Source organism: Labeo rohita, unplaced genomic scaffold (assembly GCF_022985175.1).
Source record: "Labeo rohita strain BAU-BD-2019 unplaced genomic scaffold, IGBB_LRoh.1.0 scaffold_552, whole genome shotgun sequence".
Lineage (NCBI taxonomy): Eukaryota > Metazoa > Chordata > Actinopteri > Cypriniformes > Cyprinidae > Labeo > Labeo rohita.
The window spans coordinates 15,263-39,016 of record NW_026129475.1 but is presented as its reverse complement, the minus strand read 5'-3'; the positions used below and the strand labels follow the sequence as shown (position 1 = coordinate 39,016).

General features: G+C 41.2%; 1 protein-coding gene across 1 annotated transcript; it reads left to right on the top strand.

Moving 5' to 3' along the window:
• Positions 1–2,535: 2,535 nt before the first annotated feature.
• Positions 2,536–23,341, top strand: LOC127161115 (vascular endothelial growth factor receptor 3-like). Its single transcript, XM_051103772.1, has 6 exons — positions 2,536–2,654; positions 7,405–7,737; positions 9,276–9,554; positions 17,954–18,235; positions 22,360–22,485; positions 22,967–23,341. The coding sequence occupies exons 1-6, from the start codon at positions 2,609–2,611 to the stop codon at positions 23,038–23,040; spliced, it is 1,140 nt and encodes a 379-aa protein (XP_050959729.1). The 5' UTR covers positions 2,536–2,608; the 3' UTR covers positions 23,041–23,341.
• The last annotated feature ends 413 nt before the right edge of the window (positions 23,342–23,754 follow it).

Here is a 23,754-nt window from a genome sequence, read left to right as displayed (position 1 = left end):
AGCTTTACGGCAGCCTTTACTTTATTAGATGCACTTTTTGTTCTATTCTCTTTGTGTTTGCATTAGATTCCTTTAACTCCTGACACACCGCTCTCTTACTTGTAGTGGTGCTGTGTTATTTCTCTGTGGGAACATTTGTTTGGTTCATTCTATTGTCAATAGTCTTAACGTAATCTGTCTTAAAGGAAAATAATGTCTGCTCATTTACCCGTCAGTCAACCGCACATGCAATGGTAAACTGGAGCAAGACGTTTGTCCACCCAACAGAAACCACATTCATTTGAGTCATTCTGCCACTAAACTGACCTGCATTAAACTCAGACCTCGGAAGGTTTCCTGATTTAGAAACTGAGCTGCTATAATGCATTCAGTGAAGTAAAAACAGCATTAAGTTTAGTAGACAGTATTAACGGCTTATTATTATTATTTTTTTAAATTAAATTAAGTCATAATTTCTAATTATGTGACACTACATTTAGTATTTATAACTAGGGGACACTGCAAATCATCGCCTCCTAGTGTTCTGAAATAAGAATGTCTGTATAATCGGTGACGGACCCCACAATTTTAAGACCAGTGCTTTAAGTGGAAAAAAAGAAGGGCCGGTGGTACTCCACCACCCCCTAAAAACGATAGATAAACAAATAAATAAATACTTTATAATTTTCATAATTCAAATTGTATGATCGTGCAACAATCAAGAAATCAGTCAATAACTAAATAAACGTCTTAAATACAAATATTGGGGAATAAGTACGTCTTGACTGTACCTGACTGTTACTACTATATGGATTCATTCAGAATCTTTTAAAGCCAAATACATGCTGAAAAAAACAATTTACTGGCATCTGGACTTAAGTCACCTCTTTGCATTAGCGTTGTTTTGAAACCACTGTTTGAATGCTTTCGCTTACTGGATCCTTGGACTTTACAGGAGTTTACTGGTTTTAAAAACTCTGATTGCAAAAACCTGCTTCTTTTCCTTTTTAAAGGATTGTTTTAGTTTTAATGTACTGATGCGTGAGCTTGGTCTCATTAAAATGCATATCAATAGCACAAATTTCTGTTTCTATTTAGCATGCTAATCATACACTGAAATTGACTTTGGCGTGCATTTGATACACGTGCAGGGTAGAGTGGGGGAAAATACCCCCTACTGTCCCCCCCACCCCCACATAACCACAAGATAAAATCAAGATACATTTTAATTGTAACTATGGACTACGTTGACAAGAATGATGTAGAATTTTCACCATGAAGCCTACACTGGTGATGTACCTGAGAGAAAATGGATTTCACTGTAAATTATCTTATTTTCATTCCCTTTACAAACAAACGTAATCCACTGCATCTTCAGCGGCTCAGATGTTGGGAGTAAATGACGACCACTATGTTCATTATTGCATCCAGCAGCACAACACCTCAGTCGCTCAATCAGAGATATTCTTGTCTAACTTACATCCCTGCTCCGCATGGAGACAATGGAGGTTGGACTATTACAGCTGATCTGAGGTAAGACACTTACGTCAATCAACTATCGAATCAACGTCAATCCACTGCATGGATTTTTATAGGGTAGATTTGTACATATACTGCCAACACACATTAATGTTCAAACAACATGAAAAAGTAAACTTAGCATCCAATGACCCATTTAAAGCTTGTTGTTTTGTAGAATATTACCCTGAAAGCACACATACATCATGGAGACGTGTATTTGACCTCTACATTTACATCTGAAAGACATATTTTTGTATAATACATATTTTGAGTGTTTGCTCATCTGCAATATGTCAGAGTGTTTCCTATTAGATGTCAAATAGATGTCTATTAGATGCCTTTAAGATGTTTATGATTTAGAATGTATGCAAAACTGACATCTTACAGATGTCTGTCAGATGTTTGTACAAAGCAGATGCTTTCCAGATCAAATGATCTTTAACAGACATCTTGCAGACGTATATGTGCTATCTGGGTACATAGGGCCTGTAGTAGGGCCTGTAGATAGGAAGTATGTTTTATTTAATAAATAAATACATATATATATAATTTTAAGCTAAAATTGCTTGTATCAGTGTTGTCAGAATTTGGTACTGCGTAACCTATTGGTGCGTAAGACTGGCAAATAGTTGGATTATTATATTATTATAATTAAAGTTGTATTAAACAAAAACAAAACAAACAAACAAAAAAAGGATCAGGCTGTGATTTTGTTAATTAATATGGCAATAAGATGCTCCTGGGTAATGTGTGCTAATAATATGCTATCACTATATGGATAAAAATAAATATAAAATAAAACCAGCATTGAGTTGTTTGTGTGATTTTGTTTTGATTCTGTTAACAGGTCACAATTAGAAGATTAATTATAAAATCATAATTTACAGCAATAACAGCTGACAATGATGACATATGGCAAATAAATCTCACTGTGTGAAAACATTATAACCCTGTCTAGGTTCATTTTGGGAAACTTTGAAATAGTATGACGTAACACATCCTCCCTCCACCTTCGCAGAATTCACGTGACTTGGTCTGGTTACGATCCCATCATTAGTAGCCTGTACTGCTGTCAATCGGTTTGGATGTGGTCAGAAGTGACATAAATATGAGGAACCATTCTCTCCTTTTGTGGGTCTTATTAGTCGTGGACGGTGAGTCACATTCAAATTAATTCGGTACTTTCGGTTTCAGTATATAAACAGGAAAAAGAAAATGCGCATTTGCTGTTAACTTCGGATTTATTTATACATGTAGCCTAATATATTTTATGTAATATTTTAACGATTATTACATGTCTACAAATATACGTAGTGCCAGACTTTGTAAATAAAGACAGATTGCTGCACCGGTTTTATTTTAGGGGTAAGTTGTTTGTGCTTGTGGTATTTTGATAGTGAACACTAGAGGGGGATAAGCAAACAGGACACATTTTACTTCTAAAAGCCAGTAATAGGACAAATAGGACAAAGTGTGTGTAGTCAATAATGTAGCATCTATGGTTTTTTTTTTTTTTTTCTTTTTAATCTTTTTGTTAGTATGTGCAAGTGAAATCTGGTCAGATTTTGGATGGACACTAAATGAAAGTATTGATTAAATTCAAATTCAAATTCAATTCAGTTCAGTTCAAATTTATTTGTATAGCTCTTCTCATTATACATATGGTTGCAAAGCAACTTTACAACAAAAGTTTTTACAATATATTTAGTAGTAGCTTACTAGTGGTGATGTGTCAAGTTGATGTACATATGGCAGAGATGTGTGGTAAAGATCAATTAATGGCGTAAACAAACAGACAAAGAACACTATAAATTAGTAGCAAAATTCAGTAGTGCTGTATGTAGTTTCAGGGTTGGCATCATCTGAAGTCCTCTGAGGGGTTGACATCATCTCTCCTTAAGTGTTCTGGATCCAGACTGGATCTTGTGAATTCCTAGTTACCAAGGGACGTCAATCCCATAGCAGAAACAGAGAACAAATAGGAACATAATTAGCGTAGCTGCTGTTCAAACCAAGCAAAGAAAGATTTGTTCAACCAGAGCTAAAAGATTAATAATGAACATTTGATCAGATATAACTGCAGGAAAAGTTTATGAGATGCATTATTTGAATGCTTGGCTAAAAAGATGTGTCTTTAATCTAGATTTAAACAAAGAGAGTGTGTCTGAACCCCGAACGTTATAAGGAAGGTTATTCTAGAGTTTGGGAGCCAAATGCAAAAAAAGCTCTACCTCCTTTATAGGACTTTGCTATCCTAGGAACTACCAACAGTCCAGAGTTTTGTGACCTTAGGGAGCGAGATGGACAGACGCGCCTTACGGGAGGGGGGAGTAATGTCACACCCCGGTAGACTGTTTTGTTGGTTTTGCCCTCTTGTGTCCTTATTTGGTCTTTCCTGTTCCGTTGCTTGTTATCACGTCATTGGTTAATTGCTCTCACCTGTCCTTGTCTGATCAGCACTCTTATATAAGTTGGTTCAGTTCCTTGTTTTTTGTCCGTTCTCATGTTGTCGCAAATGTTACCAAATGTTAGTTTGCGTCGTGTTGGATTGTGTTTTCCCTGTTGTTCCAGTTTGTTCCTGTTCCCGTTTGGATTATCTTATTAAAGCAAGTTTATAATATATCTCCTCGTCCCTGTGACTCCTTCCCACACACGACGCTTGACACCCGCATAGTTTTGTAGTCGATGTATTAGTATGTCATGATCGTCTAGGTTACGTAGGTAACCCTCGTTCCCTGATGGAGGGAACGGAGACGTTACATATGGGAACTCGCCTGAGAGACCAATCATCTCTGAGCCTTATTCAAAAGACCAATGAACATTGGCGAGTGGTATTTGCATGCCGAGCCACTCCCCCGTACATACGAGTATATAAGATGGCGGCATGCAACCACTCATTCAGGTTTTTGCTGAGGAGCCGAACTGCAGCCCGGCATCAGCGCGATGTAGGGTCGTGGCAGGGGATGTAACGTCTCCGTTCCCTCCTTCAGGGAACGAGGGTTACCTACGTAACCTAGACGTTCCCTTTCAGTCGTTTACTACGACGTTACATATGGGAACAGACCCATGGAACAGGCCACGACCTTGACGCCGCGTTACGCACAGACCCATGTGCTGACAGGCGGACGTGTCAGCAGACGGATATGAACATAACCTTCCCAACGCCCTGAGGGCCGATAGAGGGGCCTCACAGGGATGCCAGTTGTTACTGAAGCAGGAGTTGTGGGGGGGGGAGCACATGAGATCTCTACATGTGGAATGAAAGTAATTCAATATATTCAATATACCCCAAAAAAATCGTCCAGCCTCGAAGGATCAGCCGGAGGTGTTTTGGGCACCTCCAGACCGATCTCCTTGGCGGCTTGGAGGAGCATAGCCGACAGTTCGGCGTCCTCCTCAGACGGGGCGGCGACCGCAGAGGGGGCGCCGACCCGCCGACCCGCCGAGCCGTCCGCTTCACCCTCCGACTCTCCCTCTGATGCTGCAGCAGACATCTCAACCTCCTGTGGAGCGCCAAAGGAGACACTCGGCCCAGCGTGAGGGGAAGCGAACTGCTTTGGCAACTCGACGGGACCACGCGGTGGTGCAGAAGTCCACAGGGCTTTGCTGGCCGGCGGAGCATTCTGCACAGTCACCTGGACGTCCCCCAAGTGCCTCGCCGCGGTAGCCGAAAAACCTTGACGGCTCAACGACTTACCGCGGGAAGTCGACGAGAGGAGCCTACTGGCGAACGAGCGGCGGGACTTTAACGTGGCCGTGGTCATGCGTTCGCAATGGATGCATGAACCATCCGTGAAAGCTGCCTCAGCGTGCTCTCGGCCCAGGCACGTGAGGCAGTGATCATGTCCGTCCAGCGAAGCGAGGAAACTTCCACATGCAAAAGCGCACGGCCGGAAAGACATACCGGGAAAATGTCTTCCACAGCCGTGAGAAATTTACTCTTTTAGAATCCCGGTTTGCCCAGGGAGGAACCGCGGCACAACTGTGCACTCAAATGGGGGCTGCTCGCTGGTATGCAAAGGCTTGTATCTGCCCGCAGGATCTTGCTGGCGGCTGCCAAACGCTCTTTTAGAAACAGCTCTTTTAGTTCTTTTGGCAGCACGCCAGCGGAGAGAGTATAACTCTGTCAGGAACTCTTTTCTTTTTTTTTTTTTTTTTTTTTTTTTTTTTCTTGAAGGGCTCGGACATAGAAGGCTCCGAAGCGAAAATCTGAATGAGTGGTTGCATGCCGCCATCTTATATACCCGTATGTACGGGGGAGTGGCTCGGCATACAAATACCACTCGCCAATGTTCATTGGCCTTTTGAATAAGGCTCAGAGATGATTGGTCTCTCAGGCGAGTTCCCATATGTAATGTCGTAGTAAACGACTGAAGGGGAACTATAGTGTCGAACGCAGCACTAAGATCAAGTAAAACAATGAAATGCAACCTTGGTCTGATGCAACAAGCAAGTCATTAGTTTTATTTTATTCTTTAAGTGTAGTTTCTGTGCTATGATGGGACCTGAAACCTGACCAAAATTCTTCATAGATATCATTTTTTTGCAAGAAGGAGCACAGATAAGCAGATACAACTTTCTCTAAAATTATAGACATAAACGGAATATTAGAAATGGGTCTGTAATTTGGCAGTTTAGTAGCGTCTACTTGTGGTTTCTTAATAAGGGGCTTAATAACCGCCAGCTTGAATGGTTTTGGGACGTGGCCTAAAGATAACGATGAGTGAATAATATTGAGAAGCAGTTCTTCTGCTACAGGTAACAATTCTTTCAGTAATTTAGTGGGTATGGGATCTATTGCAATTACTTTTATTATCTATCTATTCCATTTATTACTTTCTTAAAACAAATCTGTTTATTATTATTATTATTAGTAGTAGTAGTAGTAGTAGTATTTCTTTTTGGAATTCTACTGCCACCTCGACATTTCCCTAGTTAATGTCTTGGTGGTGTTACAATTCATTCTGGTCTGTAAATGAATGTAAAACATTTCACTATTAAAACTGGCACAGTTCAAGGCCAGTTATGGTTTATTAACTGACTTGTACCAGTTATGGTCCATATGTGACCCTTGCCTGTAATGCAGATCTGGACCATCACATGCCTGTCATTCTTTGCTGTATGTGGACCTAAGAAAAAAAAAAAAAGTTTTTGTGGATCATAGCTGGGCAAGGAAAAAAATTACATGGGTTTTCTTACAAAAGTTAATTTTTCAACTCAGTTTTTAGCGTTTTTAGGGAAATTTTTTTACAGATCTGCTATTATTTTAATCTTAAATCTGTAATTTAGCTGTTTGAATAGATTTGGTAATGCTTTGCTAACTAGCAAAGGACACTAGACAGATTTAAATGTCATGTTTAGCACTGCATTGCAATGTGCCCCACTATTAGAATTATTGTTATTCCATTTTATTTTATGTATTCACCTAATTAACTTTTTTTTAATTCTATTTGGAGGAAGGTGAAGAAAGACAGAGAGGAAAAACTTTAATGTTCAGAAATTATTGTCAACAACAAAAATGAGAGCCAAAAAGTGTTAGGCTATGCTCCAGTAGTACTCTGTACTATTCATATGAAATACTTTTAATTTAATTTAAACTCAGATTTGTGTATTTGTAAATGTTATTGTGTGCATGTGATCTTCGTGACGCATACACATACTTTTTCACTGTTTTTTCTGTTCTATTCTGCACTGAATTGTGGGATCCTGAATAACTGCAATTCTTTCTTTGCAAAACTGTTTATTTCGTGTAAATTGTTTAGTAAATGGAATGAACATCTGTTACAGTGTTACAGTTAAATACATATATGTAGGCCTTTAATATGGGTTTAGGAGCATATGTATATGGAAATCCTTGCAGCATTACAAGTATAATGTCTGTTTAAAAATGTTTTTCTTCTCCAGGTGTGTTTGGTGCTGCTAAAGTGAAGTCAGTATTAGTGATGGTAAGTGATTCTCTCACTCTAAACACCAATGATACTGAAACACAGGGAGCGGATGAGCTGGAGTGGAGGATTCAAGGTGATAAGACTTTCATAGCACAGATTGATAAGGAACACACTACTATCTCAGTACCTGGGAATGAGGAAGCACCATTTAGAGGCAGATTGAAGCTGGATGAGAAGACTGGATCTCTAACCATAACAAACATCAAATCCACAGACTCTAGAGTTTATGAACTAAAGATTAAGAGCCGCGCTGACATCATATACAACACATTCAGTGTTACTGTTCACGGTAAGTAACTCAGTGTGATCATTTTGTTGATTAACTGTCTGTGAAGATGTATTGGAATAATCACAACAATACACAAAAAAAATCCTGTTTGAACTAATTTAAGTTCCTCAGATGTTTAGAGCAAGATGTTATCATATCTGCGATTGTACAGGGACACTTACTTAATAAATAACATTGCAGATTTTGTGATTTCCTGATAACTTTGCTAAAAAAAAAAAAAAAAAAGCGTAAATAAGTTATCCAACATGTATCACCCATGTGAAAAACTAATTGCCCACCTTAAACTTAAAATGTTAATAGCAATATAGGCTATAGAGTTAAATTTGACAAAAATTCACATAATCACAAAACCACTTTTATTTTCAGGTTTAAATTCAAATTTTGGGTCACAGCTGTTCATACAACTGACCACATTAAAATCCTGTTTGTTCTCCTTGTGTGTTCAGATAACCTGATTTGATTATTATTATTATTATTATTATTATTATTAATCAAGAAAGTAGTTGTGGAAACAGGTCTTCAAATAAAGATTCAGTGTTAGTCTTCAAAAGTGACACAGACTCAGAATTTGATCTTGTTCTTCAACATGATTTGACATGTTCCAGTGAGCCTCAGTGGAAGCAATCAGTGGAACATCTGACCGTCTGTACCAGGGTTTACAAAAGTGGTGGTCATAAGCATTTATGGGTCTGTAATGGAACGACAAGTGGTTTGTTAGTCAAAGAAACCTATCAAAAATCATGTTAAATTAAAAAATAAAACACTTAAAATAACTTAAAACACTTACTAAACAAAATATTTTTTGGTTAACTGCAAGCAAGTAAATAGATCATTAACAGACAACAAAAAATAAAAATAAAAAACATGCAACTGTTTTGTTACATTTTTAAAATGTTAACTTAAAATTGCAGGGTACTTCAAGAAAGTATTCAATATTTTGGCTGCCAGAAAAGATTGAGAGTCTAAATTTTAAGTCACAAATTTTCATGGTCCCAGGCATTTCTGCCCCATAGTACATGCACATTTAAAAGTGTATATACTATAATGACTTGCAGCCTAAGAGTAATCTGTTTTAAACCATTCCTATTTGTTCACCAGGTGTGTTTATTGTAGTCAGTGGCAGTGATGGAGGGAGATTCTGTCACTTTATGTACTGATGTTACTAAAGTATTGAGATATGATCTGATAGTGGAAGTAACCTGTTAACTAGCTCAAACCCGAACTTGACAAACTAAAACAGTCACAGAAAACATGTGGACTACATAATAGATCACATTATAATAGTGTCAGTTTGATGTTCCAGTATACAATACTTTTCAAAAAACTGATGTGCATTTGTAGCAACTCACATTCAAATCTGGCTCTATTTTAGTATGGAATGCCCACTTATAAATAGCCAGTCAATTCTAATGTATAAAACCGAAACCATGACATGATGATTTCAGCAGTTTAAGGGATGTTAAGGTGTTAGATTCTGAGTCACTCTGTCAGTCTCTTAAAACTTTTCCTGTTTGTTCTCATCATCTGCTTGTTGTCAGAAAAAGTGAAGTCAATATCAGTGATGGAGGGAGATTCTGTCACTCTACACACTGGTGTTACTGAAATACAAAGAAATGATCGAATAAAGTGGATGTTTGGAGATAAAGACACCCCCGTTGCTGACTTCAATGGTCCTGTTGACGGGAGAAACATTCATTTGAACAGTCAGACTGGAGATCTCACTATCACAAACATCCAAACTCATCAGTCTGGAGTGTATAAAGTGGAGCTCAGCACCAGCATTATGAACTTACACAGGGAATTACATATTGCAGTTGGTAAGTATCTCAAACTTTTTATAAGGTTGTAAGATTCTACTAGATTCTACAATTATGTATATAATTACCATATTTTGACACTGTGATGCCAATCAACAGTTAAGATGATCAAATGAACAGGCATTTAATGCACAATAATAACGAGACACATTTGTACCTGTGACGCGGTCAATGACGAATCTTGAGTCGTAGGATCCATATGCAACGATTTATTGAAATCGGACAAATCAAACAGGCAAGGGTCAACAACAACGGACTGGGGCAACGAAGGTAAATACAAAGGGGTAGTCAGAGTCCATGCAAAGGGTCGGGGCCGGCAGCGATCAAGAGCAATAGTCCGTGGGGATAGCAAGGGTCGACAAAAGGCAGGCAGCAAAGGTTCACTAAGAGGGGTAACAGTCCGGTTGACAACAGTAAAGGCAGTCCGATAAATAACGCTCAGGATTGAGGGCATGACCAACAAAACTTCGCAATGAGCGCGCCGGCGAGGCACGCTGAAATGGCCGCCAGAGCGGATGTGAACCGCGAGACCCGGAACCGGAAGAGAGTGGCCCCAGGCACGGGATTGTGGGAAATGTAGTCAGTATTCAGGAGAGGGTTCCCGCTGGCGCGGGACGGGAGGAGCCACAGAGACCGCGCTTGTGACAGAGCCCCCCCCCTGCGAGTGCCTCCTGGCACGAGGAGGCAACCGACGCCGGGGTCTACCCCTGGGTCGGGGCCCTGGCCGATCCGGGTGAGCAGTGTGGAAGTCCACGGTGAGGGAGGGATCCAGGATGTCTTCGGCGGGCACCCAGGACCGCTCCTCGGGGCCGTAGCCCTCCCAGTCGACCAGGTACTGTAGGCGACCGCTCCGGCGTCGGGAGTCCAGTAGAGTGTTGACTCGGTAGGCCTCCTCGCCATCGATGAGCAGGGGGGCTGGTCTCTGCGAAGCGGTCTCGTCTAGGATCCCCCCCCCATCCGGGGGGCCAGCGGGCTTTAACAGGGAAACATGAAAGGTTGGTGAGATGCGGTACTCGGGTGGTAAAGCAAGTCTAAATGATACAGGAGTGATTTGACGTACAATCTTAAATGGACCCACGTACCTGGGGCTTAGTTTCCTGCAAGGTAGACGGAGGCGCAGGTCCCGGGTCGAGAGCCAGACCCATTGGCCGGGTTCGTAGGTCGGGTTGGGTCGACGTCGACGATTCGCCTGGGCCTGGGTTCTGCGGACTGCTCTTTGCAAGTGCACGTGGGCTCGGTTCCAGGTCTGTTCGCTCCGTCGGAACCAGGAGTTGACCGCGGGCAAGTCAGATGGCTCTCCTGACCAGGGAAATAAAGGAGGTTGGAACCCTAGGACACACTGAAAAGGTGTTAAGTTAGTGGATGCTTTACGGATAGAGTTCTGGGCGTATTCGGCCCAGAGGAGGTAACGGCTCCAGTCCTCCTGGTGGTCGTGGCAGTACGAGCGTAGAAACCGGGTCAACTCCTGGTTCAGCCTCTCAACCTGGCCGTTGGCCTCCGGATGATATCCTGACGTCAGACTTACGTTTACTCCCAGAAGACGGAGAAAGTTTGACCAGAGGCGGGAGGTGAACTGAGGGCCGCGATCAGACACGATATCTTCTGGGAGGCCGTAATAGCGGAATACAGCATTGCAGAGGGCCTCAGCAGTTTCCATGGCAGTGGGTAACTTCGGGAGAGGGATGAAGCGGCAGCCCTTAGAGAATCTATCGACCACAGACAGAACAGTGGTGTGACCCTGAGAAGGAGGGAGGTCTGTGACGAAGTCCACGGCTATGTGGGACCAGGGGCGCTTGGGGACAGGTAAGGGTTGCAACAGGCCTGCGGGTAACTGACGTGGGGTCTTGGTGGTACAGCAGGTGACACAGTTCTTGACAAAGCTTGCGGTGTCATGGCGCATTGTGGGCCACCAGAAACGATTGTGTAGGAGATCGAGTGTGGCCTCAATACCTGGATGCCCCGAGCTGGGAGCGGTGTGAACCTCGGAGAGGATGCGTGAGCGAAGCTCTGCGGGTACGTAAGTGAGGTTGTCAGGACATTCTGCTGGAGGCGGGTCTTGGGCCTGGGCCTCGGTGATTTCTGTCATGACGTCCCAGGTGACTGGTGCGACAATTATGGACGCTGGAAGGATGGACTCTGGTGGATGGATGGCATGGTTAGGTTCGTGTATACGAGATAGAGCGTCAGCTTTGAGATTTTGGGACCCAGGACGGTAGTTTATGGTGAAATCAAAGCGGGTAAAGAAGAGTGCCCACCTAGCTTGTCGATGGTTAAGGACCTTGGCCGATCGGAGGTACTCCAGGTTCTTATGATCAGTCAAGATGACAAAAGGATTACAGGCCCCCTCCAACCAGTGCCTCCACTCTTCTAGTGCGAGCTTAATAGCGAGGAGCTCACGGTTACCCACATCGTAGTTCTTTTCGGCTGGGCTGAGCTTGTGGGAGAAAAAGGCGCAGGGGAAGGTCTTTGGAGGTACTCCCTGTTTCTGAGAAAGCACAGCCCCCACCCCTGTGCTTGAGGCATCGACTTCTACGAGGAAGGGTAGCTGAGGATCTGGGTGACGGAGGACGGGAGCTGTGGTGAACCTCCGCCGAAGTTCATGGAAGGCACTCAGGGCGTCAGGTGACCAGGTGAGACGGGTTTGGCCCTTCTTGACCATGGCTGTGAGTGGGGCGGCAACCGAGCTGAAATTGCGTATGAATCTTCGGTAGAAGTTGGAGAACCCTAGGAATCGTTGCAGCTCTTTGAGGGTCCTGGGCTGGGGCCAGGTCTGTACGGCCCTGACCTTAGCTTCATCCATAGCCACACCTTCCGGGCTGATGATGTACCCCAAAAAGGCAATACTCTGCTGATGAAACTGGCATTTCTCCTCCTTGGCATACAATTTATGTTGGACAAGGCATTGGAGGACTGACCTGACGTGCTGGACGTGTTCGGTATAGGAGTTGGAGTAGACCAGAATATCGTCCATGTACACGATGACCCAACGGTTCAGCATATCTCTGAAGACATCATTAACAAAGGCTTGAAAATAAGACGGACTATTGACCAGGCCGAAGGGCATCACCCGGTATTCATAGTGACCCGAGGTGGTGGAGAAAGCCGTCTTCCATTCGTCGCCTTTTCGGATGCGGATCAGGTTATAAGCTGAGCGAAGATCTAGCTTTGTGTAGTACCTTGCAGACCGTAGCTGTTCCAAAGCTGGCGGGACGAGGGGTAGAGGGTATCGGTACTTAATGGTTAATTCATTCAGGGAACGGTAATCGATGCAAGGCCGCAAACCTCCATCTTTCTTCTTCACGAAGAAGAAACCAGCTGAGAAAGGAGAGGTTGAGGGACAAATGAACCCCTTTGCTAGTTCCTCCTTGATGTATTTCTCCATAGCCAGGGTCTCTGGTTGAGATAGTGGAAAAACACGACCTCGAGGTGGTGACGCCCCCGGTGTTAAATCAATGGCACAGTCCCCTGGCCTGTGAGGTGGTAATTCAGATGCCTTGACTGTGCTGAATGCCTCGAGCAGGTCCTGGTATTCCACTGGGATGGAGCTGAAAGGTGGAGGTGTGGCTGGTTTGGGTGGTGTTTGAGGAGTTGGGTGGATGCAGTGTTCCAGGCAGTGCGGAGACCAGTGGGTGATGACTCCTCTAGTCCAGGAGATGGTGGGTTCGTGACGGTTAAGCCATGGATAGCCTAAGATGAGGGGTGACTGTGGTGAGGTTATCACAAAGAACCGGATCGTTTCCTGATGACCAGGTTCAACACGGAGGGTGAGGTCCTTGGTGACGTGACTGACGCGGCCCGTCCCTAATGGTCTCCCGTCAAGGGCGGCCACTGCCACACGGTGAACACAAGACAGAACAGGCAGACGATTAGCATGCACAAAGTCCTTGTCAATAAAATTACCGGCAGCGCCGGAATCAATAAGAGCCTTGGTCGGGACTGATATGCCGTCTGAATTAAGCGTTACGGGTATCTCACAATGATTCAAACAGGCTTTAGAAGCACTCACCGAGGTGGGAGGTCGTGGAGGACGAGTCGGGCAGGTGGCGCGGATGTGACCCGCCTGTCCGCAGTAGAGACAGAGGTTGTTACGCAGTCGACGCTCCCTCTCCTCGATGGTGAGTCTTGTCGTTCCCAGCTGCATAGGCTCAGGGTTAGCGGTAGCCGACGGCTGTGGCAGAAACGTGGCAGGGAGACTCCGGCTGGGCTTGCGAGACCGCATTACTTTGTCGATCCTGATGGAGAGGTCGATGTATTGATTCAGTGAATCAATCATCACGACAGGCAAGCTCCACCTGCAGATCCGTGTTGAGTCCCTTGCGGTAATGCAACTTGAGAGGACCGTCATTCCATCCACTTTGCGCTGCCAGTGTTCTAAAATCCAGAGCATACTCGGCGGCCGTGCGGCGTCCCTGCCGCAACGCCATGATCTGCTCCCCCGCCTCGCTTCCTTCGGGAGCAGGTTGGAAGACCTCCTTAAAGCTTACGAGGAAATTAGCAAACGTGGGGTAAGTGGATTGCCCGAGGTCCCACACCGCGGTGGCCCACTCGAGAGCCTTTCCAGTCAGAAGCGAGCAAACAAACGCTATCTTTCTCTCGTCCGTAGCGTAAAGGTTGGGTTGTTGATTAACAAACAGAGTACATTGAAGCAAGAATCCCTTACATTTGTCTGCTGTTCCATCAAATTTTTCTGGGAAGGCAAGACGAGGGCTGGCGGCGACAGGCTGAACCGCTGGGGTTGGTGCAGGTGAAGGTGGAGAAGTGGCGACGGGAGGTGCAGCTACCTGTAATCCTTGGACCGCTCGCACCAACTGCTCCGTCAGGGCGGTGAGCCGATCTAGCTGTTGCTGGTGCTGGGTTAGCATGGTAGCTTGAGCAGACATCTCCGACGCGAACTGTGAAACCGTCGCTGGATCCGAAGGCGGCGAAGTTTTCTGTGACGCGGTCAATGACGAATCTTGAGTCGTAGGATCCATATGCAACGATTTATTGAAATCGGACAAATCAAACAGGCAAGGGTCAACAACAACGGACTGGGGCAACGAAGGTAAATACAAAGGGGTAGTCAGAGTCCATGCAAAGGGTCGGGGCCGGCAGCGATCAAGAGCAATAGTCCGTGGGGATAACAAGGGTCGACAAAAGGCAGGCAGCAAAGGTTCACTAAGAGGGGTAACAGTCCGGTTGACAACAGTAAAGGCAGTCCGATAAATAACGCTCAGGATTGAGGGCATGACCAACAAAACTTCGCAATGAGCGCGCCGGCGAGGCACGCTGAAATGGCCGCCAGAGCGGATGTGAACCGCGAGACCCGGAACCGGAAGAGAGTGGCCCCAGGCACGGGATTGTGGGAAATGTAGTCAGTATTCAGGAGAGGGTTCCCGCTGGCGCGGGACGGGAGGAGCCACAGAGACCGCGCTTGTGACAGTACCACTATTGTCAAAGACTATTGACAATTGGCATACAGTTTGGATTGGCGGTATGGTTCTGTTCTGGGCAAGAACTCCCTGTGCATCCGTGCAGCCTAGCATAGATAAGAGCAGAGAGAGCAGCAATAAGAGCACAATAAGGGGTGAACAGAACAGAACAGAACCAGTATAAATGTATTGCAGATATCATCAATGTTCACTTGATTTAGAATTTCAAGGATTTAATGTAAACATTTTTAAATTAGTCAAATTCAAAAGAGAATCAGAAGGCAGAATCCTGACTGAACAAAAGGAGGAGTTGGGGTTGGAGGAGGGTAATTTTCTATTGAGCAATGCGAAAGCTGGTGACAATACTGAAGGATCCATATGGGTGCTATGATAGGTGCCGCATCCCTAGGTAGACGTGGATCAGCTGTGAGTCAGCTGATGCGAGCTTGACTAACGTGACCTGCCAGAACTGACGCTATGCTTGATTTTCAATAATGTGAATTACATATTATTTGCATTATACCGTTAATGCATTACATATGCACACATAAGCTTATTTTGACCAATAACATAAACATTAATTTTTATGATTAATCATTATTTATTTATTTATAAATTATCCAACCCTATCATAAGATAAACTAATTGGCACTTTAAACTTAAAGGGATCATGAACTGAGAAACCAAAATTCCCATTTGATATTTCGAAATATAAGAGGTCATCCTTTCACTGGTGAGTTTAAAATATTCTATCTGACACCCCAGAGTGAGTTTTTTTTTAGGCGACCGTTATTTTAGAACGTTCCCTTTATTGTTTCCATGGCGACGCATCATGATTGACACCGCAGCCACTATAGCGCTATATGACAGACGTATCGCTTTTATTTCGTTTTTCCTTTTTTATTCAAAATATTCACACACTTGCTTACCATGTCTTCAACTATCTGATATTCCGATTCACGAATACGTGTAAATGAGTGTATTTTACCGTTTTAAAACCTTTATAAATGATCTGGATCGTGATCTATAACGTGAGATGGGCGCCGCCATGTTTGTTCGCGCTGCCGTTCAGAGACTCCTGTCAGCCGGATTTACAGCACGTAAATTCACCAGTTACTCCCGAAATACATGCAAGTAAGTAGCTGGTGAACTGGGAAAGGAATGGAGTGAATTATATCATTACTTACATTATGTGGATCTGATATAAATCAAACACGTCGGCAAATTATAGTTAAATGGATTGTTATTGCTGCTTCCATAGACATCAGTGTGTATTTTACAAACTCTAAATGTATTGTTTTACTAGTACTTATGTGTATTTAAATTCCTGAAACCTAAAATAAACGTAAAGTCGTTGAAAACACTGCACAATTGTGATTATATGACAAGCGCAGCAAGTGTCTCTCTCTGTCTCAGCGCCAGCCAACGCGCGAAAACACAGTTTGAATTTGGCAGTTGCGTGACGTTACCGAACGTTCTAAATCCCATATGTGGGACCGTACTCCCAGGGGCACAGAAAATAGAATCCCATATGTGGGACCGTACCGCTCAAAGGGTTAAAAAAAAAAAAAAAAAAAAAAAAAAAAAACATTAAGTTTAAGAACTCAAAACTTTCTCATTAGTCTAAAAACATAATAGTGTAGTTAAGAAGATCAATGCCTGCTTCTGCATTGCTGCCTAATTAGCTGCCCACCGATTCACACATCTAGTGTGAATAACAAGATGCAAACGCAGGTCTGCTCAAAACCAAACAATAATGATTGCTCCAAATACAACAAGACACTGTACAGTGCCAAGTTGTGGAAAAACACATTGCCTTTACATTGCCTTTCTTCAGATCCCAACATTAGGAAAGAGTGAAGTTAATGAAGTTTCGGACCGCGTCAGTAAGAACTTGGTTCTGTGTTACTTCATTTTACCATGGCATATTTACAGAAAAAAAAAAAAAAATACACAAGATTTTCAGAAAGATTGAAACTAAAAGACGATGAATTTCAGCACTTTAATTAACAAGCAGTATGAAATCTCTAGATAGACAATCAACTGAAATGGTTATAAAAAGAAGGAAAATTTTAAAAACGAAACAAAAAAAATAAAAATTTTAAGAGATCTTTAAGCCAAATATTAAAATCATAACCCAACATTCTTAAATACTATAGAGTTTACTAAGCCTGCAGGAAGAAGGGGAGGATCACAGGGGCACAGACCCGCCGCCTTAAAAGCACACACCACAAGTGCATGATGAACAAATCATTAACCAGCAGCTTTAAAAATGTGTAGTGAATAATGAAAATAACTCTGTACTCTCAAATCAATACCCATACAGTGCAGGAAATCTCATGCAACCATGCAGTAAAGAGAGGAAAAACTGGGACAACTGCAGAGGAAAGCACTCCCATGGAGGCTGGTTCCTAAGACACAAAATGAATCCCCCTTTACATAAAGGGGAAAACTCGGTTGGCACAAACATCTTTAACAAACTAGATTATTATAAAATAGAGATAAAATACAAAACATTACCAATAAAAACACTTGCCATGATGCAAATCCAATAAGGCGTCATAAACATTGCAAATACACAATCCACATAATCATTACTTCTGAGTCTACAATCCGCCATGCCTATTCAAATAAAGCGTTCCGAGGAGGGGGTTAAAACAGAACAGACAATAGCCTATTTCTTCTAATTTATGATGTTTTTGTTGTGAAAATCTTGATATCATTATAATAATAAATAATATTTTATATAATAATAAAAGGGTAGTTCATGACCATTTTAAAATCTTCACAACAATATATAGAGTTAAAAATGAAAAAAAAAAAAAATAATAAAAAATCACATAATCACAAAAAAAAAAGAAATTATAGGTTTAAATTAAAATTTTGAGTCACAGCTGTTCAGTGGTTCTTAGACTCAGTTTATACTACTGACCACATTAAAAGATGAATCTCTCAAAACTGTTTCTCTTTGTTCTTCTTGTGTGTTAGATAAAGTAGAGTCCATATCATTGATGGAGGGATATTCCGTCACCTTGCACACTGATGTTGAAGTACAAAGAAATGATCAGATCCAGTGGAAGTTCGGAGATCAGGGCATCTCCATTGCTAACTTGAATGGCCCTGTTGACGCAAACTGGAGAAACATTCATTTGAACAGACAGACTGGAAATCTCACTATCAGAAACATCCGAAGCGATCAATCTGGAGTTTATAAAGTGGAGGTCAACACCAGCATTGTGAGCTTACATAGGGAATTCAGTGTTGTTGTTGGTGAGTATCAAACTTTATAAGATTCTGGTAAGGTTCTGTTAACAATTAAGTTTACACTAAAATAAACATAATGTTAATATTAAAGATACAGTCCAAAACTTTTTTTAATTTTTATTTTCACTTGTTTATCTGGTGCCAGTCCTTGAAATTAATATATTTAAATGTTTATTATACAAATTTATCTTCTCATTTCATGAACCATTCCTATAGCCTAAACCAGGGGTGCTCAACCCTGTTCCTGGAAATCTACCTTCCTGCAGAGTTCAGCTCCAACCCTGATCGAACACACCTGAACCAACTAATTAAGATCTGAAGGAGCACTTGATAATTACAGACAGGTGTGTTTGGTCAAGGTTGGAACTAAACTCTGCAGGAAGGTAGATCTCCAGAAACAGGGTTGGGCACCCCTGGCCTAAACAGTAGAGCATGGCGCTAGCAACACCAATGTCATAGGTTTGATTCAAATGCATATAAATTATACATTGAATAAGTCAGGCAAAAATCTTTTGATAAAATTGTGATAAAATAAAATTCTAAATTTAATTAACAGTTCTGATTGATCTCAGCCTGCCCAATGTAATATTTTGGCCAATGTGGCCCCGTTTCGCAAATATTCCTCACCCTTTTCTAGACCAGTCAGCTGTGAGCAAAATGAAATATATCTGTAATAGATGTAATAAATGTAATAGAGCCACTGCCCCTTTACCTCTCATTCCAGTAAAAACAGTTGTCAGTTAAACCATTTTGAAATACAAAATTGCCTGGCTATTGCTGATCATGAAAGTGCTTTCCAATTGTGTGGTTTAGGCAGCATAGCAATTTAAATGATGAGATAGATGAATAGATGGATGGATGGATTTAAGAACTTTTTTTGTTGTTGTTGTTGTTGTTGCTGTAATGACAGCAGCACTTGAGCTACATGAATAAAATTTTTAAAATCATCTTTTCCAGCATCTTGAGTTTTAATGACTGTCTCTTCACAGAGTCACATACCAGTGTCATTATTTTACCTACAATAGTATTTTAGTCTCCCAGAAAAAAAGTGCAATTTGTTTATTTTCAAGGTTTAAAGATTTTGACTCACAGATTTTCAGTGTGGTTTAAGACGGATTTACAGCAGTATTAGAGAATTATTTGTTTTAAACCATTTGTTTTTGTTCTCTTCCATGTATTTGTTGTTGAGACAGAGCCATTATCAGTGATGGAAGGAGATTCTGTCACTCTATACACAGATTTTACTGAAGTACAGACAGATGATCAGATATTGTGGAAATTTGGAGATCAAGGCGACCTCATTTCTCTCTTAAACAGCGCAGCTGACTCAAGATGGAGTAACACTGATGTGAATAATGAGACCGGAGATCTCACATTCAGAAACATCCGAATCGATCAGTCTGGAGTTTATGAAGTGGAGGTAAACAAAAGCAACAGCAGTATGATCTTACGAAGAAAATTCCATATTGTTGTTAGTGGTGAGTACCTTAACTCTCTATAGTGTTTTAAAAAATATATTAGATTCTATAGACTTTGCTCAGTCTGTTTTTCCAATCATTTTAAATGCCACAAAACTGGACAATTTTAACAAATCTTTTTGATGATACAAATCATTTGTGATCTATAATCAATCAGTCAATCAATTAATTAATCAATCAATAACATCTCTGTTATGTATAAAGAAAACAAACTTTAAATTCTTCGTAACGAACCCATGTATTCTGTTCCAAAAGTATTTTTCAACAGCCTTTCACAATTGTAGAGAAGATGTTCCTGATTTTGAAGTGAATTTCCTTCACTTTAGGTAACAAAGTAAAAATGTCTTTTAAAAACCTTTGAAATACGATATTCCTTTTACCAGGAAAAGAATAACATTGTTTTTCTAATTAGTGATATCAACACTTTGTTATTGTGGGGGGTGACAGTTAAGGGGTTTTAACACAATGATATTAATAGATGTCACCTTATATCAGTTATGACAATACTCAAAAATGGATTTCTGTCTTGAAAAATAATCCTTCCAGAAGTCAAAATTAGACTTTATTGAAAGAAGACAACAAAGCCAAAATGGCTGCAGAAAATCTTTTTACTTCTACTCCTTACATTTTTACACAAATATCTGTACTTTCTACTTCTTACATTTTCAAAACATGCTCGTTACTTTAGTTTTAATCTGCATTTGGTGGATCACCATTCAATTACGATGATATTCAAATATCTAATTCATGAATCGGTTAATCTGTACTGGCAACGCGATTCGGCTCGCGCGCGCTCCGCGTCTCCGCCAACCGGTTTCTATCAGATTAATCAATGCGAGAGACTCGAGAATGAAATGGATCTGAGAGGCAAAACTATTGACCAGGACTTAAAGTGCAGGTCAGTTTCATCTGTAAATAGGCTACTGTAGTTTTGTCTTTGTTTATTTAGTTAAGTGCTAGCAACTCTTATAGCATATAGCAGCCAGAGGATTAATAATGCTGTAAACTACAAACCCGATTCCAAAAAAGTTGGGACACTGTACAAATTGTAAATAAAATCCGAATGAAATGATTTAAATGATTTTTCAGTGATTTCCAAATTTCAATATTTTATTCAGTATAGAACATAGATGACATGTCAAATGTTGAAACTGAGAAAATGTATCATTTTAAGAGAAAAATAAGTTGATTTTAAATTTCATGGCATCAACACATTTCATAAAAGTTGGGACAAGGCCATGTTTACCACTGTGAGGCATCCCCTCTTCTTTTTACAACAGTTTGCTAACGTCTGGGGACTGAGGAGACAAGTTGCTCAAGTTTAGGAATAGGAATGTTGTCCCATTCTTGTCTAATACAGGCTTCTAGCTGCTCAACTGTCTTATGTCTTCTTTGTCGCATCTTCCTATTTATGATGCGCCAAATGTTTTCTATGGGTAAAAGATCTGGACTGCAGGCTGGCCATTTCAGTACCTGGATCCTTCTTCTACACAGCCATGATGTTGTAATTGATGCAGTATGTGGTCTGGCATTGTCATGTTGGAAAATGCAAGGTCTTCCCTGAAAGAGACGACGTCTGGATGGGAGCATATGTTGTTCTAGAACTTGGATATACCTTTCAGCATTGATGGTGCCTTTCCAGATGTGTAAGCTGCCCATGCCACACACTCTCATGCAACCCCATACCATCAGAGATGCAGGCTTCGGAACTGAGCGCTGATAACAACTTGGGTTGTCCTTGTCCTCTTTAGTCCGGATGACATGGCGTTCCAGTTTTCCAAAAAGAACTTCAAATTTTGATTCGTCTGACCACAGAACAGTTTTCCACCTTGCCACAGTCCATTTTAAATAAGCCTTGGCCCAGAGAAAACACCTGCCGCCTTCTGGATCATGTTTAAATATGGCTTCTTTTTTGACCTATAGACTTTTTTTTGGTGGATTGTGTTTACCGACAATGTTTTCTGGAAGTATTCCTGAGCCCATATTGTGATTTCCATTATAGTAGCATTCCTGTTTGTGATACAGTGCCGTCTAAGGGCCCAAAGATCACAGGCATCCATACTGGATTGTAATCAATCCTCCAAAAAACATGGTTAATTTTAATAAGAAAAAGAAAAATATAACTCATGATAAAGCAATAACATGTTCAGCATAAGAATTTTTAGCTGTGGCCTAATGGTTAGGGATTTGGGCTTGTAACCGAAAGGTTGCAGGTTCAAGTCCCAGGTCCAGCAGGGATTGAAGGTGGGGGGAGTGAATAACCAGCGCTCTCTCCACCCTCAATACCCTTGAGACCCTTGAGCAAGGCACCAATCCCCCAACTGCTCCCCGGGTGCCGCAGCGATAGTGATATGGCTGCCCACTGCTCCGGGTGTGTGTGCACGTGGATGGGTTAAATGCAGAGCACAAATTCTGAGTATGGGTCACCATACTTGGCCTCATGTCACATCCTTTCCTTTCCTTCCTTTCCTTTAATGTTGCAACAATTGTCTTAACGGTCACCCCTGAGTGCACTGTAATCACTAATGGCTGTCTCAGTTTACCATTACACTACCAGATCTTTACTCAGGTTATATAATGCTGATATTTCTAGTGTTTATTATAGATCAGACATACATTCACACTAATGACTGTCTCTCTTTATCATTACAGTGCCAGGTCTCTCTTTAGCTGCTGTAGCAGGGATTGTTGTTGCTGTTGTTCTGCCAATGGCTGCAGCTGCTGTTGCTGGTGTCGTTTACCATCGCCACAAGATCTCTAAACTAGAAAGCCGTAGGGGTAAGTGTGGTTCAGTACAGACTAATGTTGCTAAAAAAAAAAAAAATCTATCCCATCTAGCAAATTGTAATTTTATTGACTCAGAAAGTAAGGAACCAGTCTGCATAAGAAGCAATTGAGTGTGGATGTAATAGTGATATTTAATAAAACACAAAAAATTGTTTTGTTTGTTTGTTTTTATTAAAAAGTAAATGTATTAAGTGGCACTCCTAGGACTCTGTACATCACATGTATTGGTCAAATAAGAGTGTATTTTTTTTTAGCAATTATTCAAAAGCTTAATTGTTTAAACAAATAGTTTAATTGATACAACATGGAGGTCTGACTCTGTGTTAATAACACTCAGCATTTAATGTGTTAATATGGCTTCATTAGTAAATTTATTTCAAACTGTGAATACAGCATTTTTAAAACACAATACTGTATCATTGCAGATTTAAGACTTTGTTTTTCTCTTTTTAATTTCTCTGTTTTCTCACAGATGCTAATGCTGGTGAAGGAACTGGATCAGATGTTCTTTTAAAAGATAAACCTGAAAACAACAGTAGTTCATAGTCACTGTAACACTCAAGCGCTTTTGAGACAAAGACTTTCATTTGATTTGGCATAAATAGAAAAACATGCTTTCATTCCTTATAAAGTATGTAACAGTTTGATGTAACAGTTTCACCATTCACACTGATGCTGATCATATTATGTTTTAATGTGGCATGCTACACTGTAAGATGGCTTGTTATTGTCATACTTGTACTTTTTTTTCAGAAATAATCTCAAGATAAACTTGAAGCATGTATGTTTTTATTCTTGTTTGCTATTTAATACTATTTTTTGAGCTTTAATTATTCATTCTTATGTGTGTGTGTGTGTGTGTGTGTGTGTTTTTTTTTTTTTTTTAAATATTTGATTTCTGGAAAACCTTGTAACAATATACTATCTGTAGATGGCATATTGTGTTCTTTTTATTGCTATTTTAAAGTAAATCTGTCTCTGTCATCGGATGTAAATATATATAACTGATATGTCGTCTGAATTCAGAATTAATCTGTTTTCACGAAGGCAGCAGTGTAGCTTTAAAACTCTCATGTACAGCTTCTACAGATGATCTTGCTGAGTACAAATTTAATTCATGCAGCTTTAAAACCACTGTTATGACATGAAAAACACCAGGTTTTTCAGTTCTCACTGCGGAAATAAAACTTTTTTTTTTTTTCAATAAATTATGTTGTATGTTTGTATTCAGGCAACATGCTTACTTTGTTAATGGGTTTA

What these genes read in the sequence shown, in the direction of transcription:
- LOC127161115 (XM_051103772.1), top strand. Translation starts at nt 2,609, where the DNA reads ATGAGGAACCATTCTCTCCTTTTGTGGGTCTTATTAGTCGTGGACG. An exon ending in GGTCTTATTAGTCGTGGACG is followed by an intron (nt 2,655 to 7,404) that starts GTGAGTCACATT and finishes TTTCTTCTCCAG; the next exon opens with GTGTGTTTGGTGCTGCTAAA. An exon ending in ATTCAGTGTTACTGTTCACG is followed by an intron (nt 7,738 to 9,275) that starts GTAAGTAACTCA and finishes GCTTGTTGTCAG; the next exon opens with AAAAAGTGAAGTCAATATCA.